At 36.2% G+C, this 6,782-nt stretch overlaps 1 protein-coding gene across 1 annotated transcript; it reads left to right on the plus strand.

The window, feature by feature from the left end:
• Positions 1-774: 774 nt before the first annotated feature.
• LOC129412312 (uncharacterized) lies at positions 775-6,183 on the plus strand. The gene is made up of 7 exons (XM_055165686.1): positions 775-1,006; positions 1,110-1,214; positions 1,443-1,529; positions 1,948-2,019; positions 2,417-2,500; positions 5,694-5,825; positions 5,900-6,183. The coding sequence occupies exons 1-7, from the start codon at positions 775-777 to the stop codon at positions 6,181-6,183; spliced, it is 996 nt and encodes a 331-aa protein (XP_055021661.1).
• Positions 6,184-6,782: the final 599 nt, after the last annotated feature.

Below are 6,782 nucleotides of genomic sequence, written 5' to 3' on the forward strand. Positions count from 1 at the left end.
GTTCAGCCATAGACTGTCACTGCCACACTGCTCCACTGACAGACACAGGAAATCATTCCTGCCAGTCGTCATCAAACTGCTGAACTCTGCACTGTGAAAATCTCATTGTACAATCCATTTAGCAAAATTGAAATGTTAAATGTTGTAAACCTGTATTAAAATGTAAATATGTTATGAGGGTAGTTGTAATACATCAACCAAACCTCCAGTGAAAAATAAAACAAACTGATAAAAAGATTAGATTTGATTAAAGTTTTATAATCTAATCTTTTGATTAGATTTTAATCAGTTTGTTTTATTTTCACTCGGGGTTTGGTTGATGTATTAGACTTATGTATTTTGCTACACTATATGGATATTAAAATGTTCTTACATGTAGGCTATTCTTCTGGTTAGCCGCATGTTCGCAATGAAAAGAATTTCCCCTTAAAGATGAATAAAGCAATTCTGATTCTGAAACAAAATCTTCATTAATCAATTAATCTGCAATATTAGCAGATTATTATATTATGCAGAAATGAAAAAAGTTTTGAAAAAGGTAGAGATAAAAAAGTGGTGAGAAAAAACTAATGGATTCTCATACAGTCCGCATAAAAGTGACAGACCTTCTGGAATGAGTAATTTTAACAAGTAATAAGTAACATGTATAATAAAGTCTGTATAAAAGTGAGAGACCTTGTGAAATGAGTAATTTTAAGAAGTAATGAGTAACATGTGTAATAAAGTCTGTATAAAAGTGTGAGAGTGTTTGTGGGGCTCATTCTTCTTTACACGATGGAAAGAGTGAGTGTGTTGTGTGCACTGCTGCTGCTGCTCTGCTCTCTGTCAGGAGCTGAACTTCAGGACAGTGATATCAGTGACCAAAAACAAGCCAGTCCTGAGAGTGTGAATGTGCCAGAGCAGCCTCAGCCCTGTCCACCAGACCTCCACGCTGTGCTCCGACACATGAGCGCCGCCCTGGCCGAACACAGAGTCAAGATCGAGCAGCTGCAGTCTCTCAACCAAGGTCAGAATCAACACTTCTCCACAACTCACTGAAGTCATTTTATGTTAGACTTTGTTATTTATTTATACATTACTGATCAAAACTTTATCTTCTGATGTGTTAGAACAAGCAGCCACACTTAGAAATCAAGATGTCAACCTGAGAGTGCAAGAAGCTGAACTGAGAGAGCTGAAGTCCAGAGATGTGGAGACACTGAAACAACAACAAGGTACAGTCATTAGTCACTATAGGGTTTCTAAGTTCTTTTACAATGGAAATAGAAATATTTATTTTAGTTTAGAATTGTCAAAAAAAAAAAAAAGAAAAAAAAAAAGAGAGATCTGTATCGAAACTACTATAAGACCAATGATAACATTAACTCACTGAAATCATTTTATGTGAAGTTTTGTAATTTTTTTTTATACATTATTAATAAACACTATATGTGATTTCTTAGAACAAGCAGCAAAACTTATAGAGCAAGAAGCCAAACTGAGAGAGCTGAAGACCAGAGATGTGGAGACACTGAAACAACAACAACAAGGTACAGTCATTAGTCACTATAGACCTCAGACAGTTCTAAAAATTCATCTCACTGCAACAATGGACACATTAATGCAAAGCAAACAAGGTAATTTTCATGTAAATTATTTTTACTATGAAATAGGATTGGATTAATATATATATATATATATATATATATATATATATATATATATATATATATATATATATATATATATATATATATATATGAACTACTATAAGACCACATTAAAATTGAGAAGCTGCTATTATTTTCTGTAATTGCATTTTGTTGCCTGTAAACTAGTGAGTCTTAATAAATGTGGTCTCATAATTGGTTGTTCAGCCTTTTTATCAATAAATAAATATACTGCAGTTTTAAAATATAGAATTGCACCAACAATATTTACACTGACTCCATTGTACTTCTGTTTAAGGACTAACAGCACAAGTCCAGGAGCTCCAGAAGCAGACCAGTGAAGTGGAGCCAATTAAAGAACAACTAAAAGGTACTACGTTCACATGATGCTATTGAGTACAAAACACTTTACAAACACTGTACAACGTTTAGAGTTTAAAAAGTTTAAATGTTAGATAAATGGTCGCTGTTATAGTGAGTTTCTACTTTCACTGAGCACTCAAAGTGTTTACCCGTCCACACACATTTAAATACCAGTGTTCACAAACACAGGAGTCGAGTTAAATTTATTTTTCTGTAAAGTGTGTTAATAAAACATCGTGAACATATTCACTGTGTGACCTTAGTGTTTAGATCTTCTGTATCAGCACTGGTGGATTGTCTAAGCCACAGTGAATTATCTCTAGGTGCACTCTTTCCTTATAGAATTAAATTTTAAAATGTGAGTTTTTTTTGTTTGTTTTTTTTTTGCTTTTATATCCTCTTAGGCCAAGCTGCTGAACTTAATAGCATAAAGGCTTGGACAAATGTGACTGAAAACCATGTGACGTCCCTGAGGAGAGACAGAGAAGGTGAGACCAGTTCATCGATCATGAAAATTTTAACTCACATTCTTCACACACTTACCTGGACTGTGGGAAGAGGCAAAATACTAAGACAGACTAAATAAAGAATATTATTATTATACACGGAGTTCCAGAGGCACAAGAAGAAACCGACCAAAAGACAGAGCTGATGGTTAAAAACTTTATGACCACTCACCTTAAAATGGATGAGGCATCGTTAAAAATCATCATCTTTGGTAGAGTTCATCACAGGACTTCTCGTCCTGTTGTTGCACAACTCATGGATCCAAAGAGCAAGTCTAAAGTGTGAAACTCAAAGAACAACTTTCTCCTTCAGCGACAGTGTTGGGGAGTAACAGATTACATGTACCGCCGTTATGTAATCAGAGTACAAATTATGAGTAACTGTATTCCGTTACAGTTACTGCTTCAGTGAGTGGTAATTGGATTACAGTTACTTTGCTGAAATAAGTGGATTACAAGGCGGTATTTTCCTGTTTTCACATTTTGTGCTACATCCCATTTATTTATTTTTTTATTTCGGTAATTCCACTCATTGCCGGAAACCCAAACAGAACGCGCGCAATAAGAGCGATGTAAACGTCATGTTAAAGTTGGCGGTGTCAGTCACACAGTGGAAGCAGCAGTGCATTGGTAAAAACGCATTTGTGTCTTGGAAATTCTTCTCCCGATGTGAGATATATATAAAAAAACAAAAACAAATATAAAATCGCCTACAACTTAAATGTGAAAACAGGAGCTACTGGCACTGGTGAAAAACAACCTGCATAGACTCATAATATCGGCACTACTGTCCTATAGTGACCTGCCACATGAGTGGACGTGCACACAAACACACACAAACACACACAAACACACACACACACAAACACAAACACACACCTTCATCATCGTCATCAACCTGAGAGCCCGCGGACCACGTCTCCTTCCGTAGTTACAGCGCGGACACCGACCGTCTCGTGCGCCGCGTGTGGAACGTGTTTTCTCGCGTAAACCGTGCTTCCTCCTGTGCGCCTCTAAACCAGAACTAACACCAGGACTAAAACCAGGACTAAACCAGGACTAACCCAGGACTAAACCAGGACTAAACCAGGACTAACCCAGGACTAAACCAGGACTAAACCAGGACTAAAGCAGGACTAAACCAGGACTAAAGCATGACTGAACCAGGTCTAAACTAGGACTAAACCACGACTAAACCAGAACTAAAGACCTGATCTAGACCTGGTCTAAACCAGGTCTAAAAATCAGGACTAAACCAGGACTAAACCAGGTCTAAACAACATGACACCTAACAGTAGGTTGACATAATTTAAGGTGATCTCATATAAAAAATAATTTCTCTATCAATAATATTTTTTAATCTGGTGAAGGAAAGGCTGATCTTGTTTCTGTCTTTTAACAGACAAAACCTCTTATATTAAGATCTCGTGGTCTTTGTTTCTCTACAGCAAACAGTTGCTTATTCATGGAGACTTGGGCTCAGACAATTTGAAGACAACAAACAAGAATTTTCAGGATGTGGTTGCTACATTCATGTCGTTTAAAAAAACATGACAATATCAAGTAATCCAAAGTAATCAGATTACGTTACTCACTTTAAGTAATTTAATGGATTACGTTACAAACTACATTTTGGGGTGTGTAATCTGTAATCTGTGGGGGATTACATTTTAAAAGTAACCTTCCCAACACTGTTCAGCGATCAGTTTCCACCTGAGATTCTCAAGTGAAGACGGCTCTTGTATCCAGTTATGAAGGATGTGAGAAAGAACAATAAAAGAACCGTCTCACAGTGGACAAACTTTACATGGATGAACAGCTGTACAGGAATTCCAGTGTAACTTATTGGCTGAGTGGAGGTGACAGTAAAGTTCTAACTGATAATACTGCTCTCACCACTCAGTCGCATCATGACCACACCTGTTTGATCTTTGATCTACTACTACTACTACTACTACTACGACTACAGTACTTGCTAAACTGTGTGAAGAATCCCTCAGTCATCCAGGTAGAATCCATGGCGAGAGAAAATTCAGTTTGTCGACTGGACAAAAGTCAGTTTGGTTGAAGATGTTTCTCAGATCATCCAAGCTGCTTCTTCAGTTCTGATCAGACGCTGGTGGACACTTACTTTTATCTGCAGGGAGGAGCTAACTAACTGAAACTAACACACCTACTTGTTTACAGTTTCTGTTTGTTAGTTCTGACGCACACAATGACAACATCATGACCACGCCTGTTTGATCTTTGTAAACTGTGATGATCTGTCATAAAAGAGTGTTCTGACAGGCACCTGGTAATACTACTACTACTACTACTAATACTACTACTACTACTACTATGACTCCAGTACTTGCTAAACTACAAACTTGTTCCTAGCATTATCTGCCAACATATTATGTTTAAGAGTCTATCACTAACCATATCCCCAACAGTACTCTTGACAACCAGAATCCTGTGTGTGTGTGTGTGTGTGTGTGTGTGTGTGTGTGTGTGTGTGTGTGTGTGTGTGTGTGTGTGTGTGTGTGATGTTCTGTCTTTCAGACTCTCTCTGTTGTGGCATGTATTTATAAAAACTGACAAAAGTATCCAAATGATTCATCTTAACATCAGGATCCTACTGCCTAAAATTGATCAACTAAAAGCCCGGCTCTTCTACAATAAACCTGGTGTAATTACCCTGTCTGAAACATTAAGAGTCACTTAAAAAGAACATTTTAGAAGAGGAAATTAAACTTGACAATTATTTATTGTGTAGATGACACATAAATTCTAGAGGTGGAGGAGTTGTTACAAACATTTCTTCAAAATTAGTCTCTGAAGTCATTACACACAAAAAGAATCCCAATCCATTTTGAATGTCTGTTTGTCAAAGTTTGTCAAAGTGATATTTACAGACCACCCAATGCCCCAGCTGAATGTACAAAATCTATTCTTTCCACTATTAAATTCTTAAATACTCAAACTGAGATGATTTTTCTGGGTGATTTTAACAATTGGCTTGGTCACTCCTGCAGTAATGATCAGAATTACTTCAATAATATAAATCTAACACAAATCATAGCTACTAGAATCTGTTACATCTCAAGGGGCTTCTTTTTTAAATAAATAAATAAAACCACATTGAGACTACAGACAGTTCATGTTCAGACTTTTATGTTTATCTTATTTTCAGTGGGACAAGTGGCTTTCTCCGCCGCTTTAATGGCTTCAGGCTCAGGAACTCTCGGCCCCTTTAACACTCACACTAATCTGGTCTTCAGACACGTGGTCTCAAACATTGGAAACGCCTACAGCCCAAACACAGGTGAATAAACTCACACATGTTACAGTGATCTATGTGAGCGTTACCAACACTAACATTATGTACATATCCTACAGGGTTTTTCACTGCACCGGTCAGAGGGGCCTACCACTTTGAGTTCTACATTGGTGCACATGGACATTCTTCACATGCTTCAGGTGCTGTGTTGGTGAAGAATGGAGAACATATTTTTAGCTCTTATGAACATCAGACAAATGGTTACGGCACTGGAGCCAATGGAGTCACTTTGCTCCTGGAGGTTGGAGATGTTGTGTTTCTGCGTCAGTGGGAGAATACAAGAATCTATGATAATGAAAATCACCACAGCACATTCAGTGGTCGCCTGCTGTTCCCCATGTGACAGACGCTTGTGTTAATAATTGTTAAACTTTTTTTTATTCAAACAGTTTAAACTAGTTAAACACATAAACTTTTCACAATCTGTAACTTTAAATCCACATCACACAGCCTATGTTTTTTTAATTATTATTATTTTTTTTACTTTTTCATATTTAAATTCTTTTTAAGTGTCATTGATGGAATTTACAAGCAAAAAGTTAAACATTGAAAACATGAAAAATCAGCTGTTCTTTAACCAATATGGAGTGTAAATATAACAATTAATACCTTCAACAGTATTTTCAATGATCCATATTTTAAAATTGTAATTTACCAAATAAGGAAAAAAGATTCATACATTCATTTAATTTGAGTGTTTGATTTGAGATTATATATATATTCACTCTATATTTGTACACAGGTCTTAAATATTTTTTGTGTAGTATTGTGTTGTGTTTTATGTTGCATGAAATAATAAATAAAAAGAGTTTTAATTTCTGTTTCAGTTTTATCTCTTCCTTACACTTACATAGACCAACTATATATCTTATCTCACAGACATATTCTTTTACTTTATGTCTTTGCAAAGTGTTTAGTGACATTTTACATTATCCTCCAAGA

The sequence above is a fragment of the Boleophthalmus pectinirostris genome, unplaced genomic scaffold (assembly GCF_026225935.1).
Source record: "Boleophthalmus pectinirostris isolate CB_2022bp ecotype Guang Dong unplaced genomic scaffold, ASM2622593v1 HiC_scaffold_8, whole genome shotgun sequence".
NCBI classification, from domain to species: domain Eukaryota; kingdom Metazoa; phylum Chordata; class Actinopteri; order Gobiiformes; family Gobiidae; genus Boleophthalmus; species Boleophthalmus pectinirostris.

Excerpts from the sequence above, each read along its gene's own strand:
- LOC129412312 (XM_055165686.1), top strand. The coding sequence starts at position 775 with ATGGAAAGAGTGAGTGTGTTGTGTGCACTGCTGCTGCTGCTCTGCTCT. Across the intron at positions 1,007-1,109 it reads GCTGCAGTCTCTCAACCAAG|AACAAGCAGCCACACTTAGA; the intron begins GTCAGAATCAAC and ends CTGATGTGTTAG. Across the intron at positions 2,020-2,416 it reads AATTAAAGAACAACTAAAAG|GCCAAGCTGCTGAACTTAAT; the intron begins GTACTACGTTCA and ends ATATCCTCTTAG.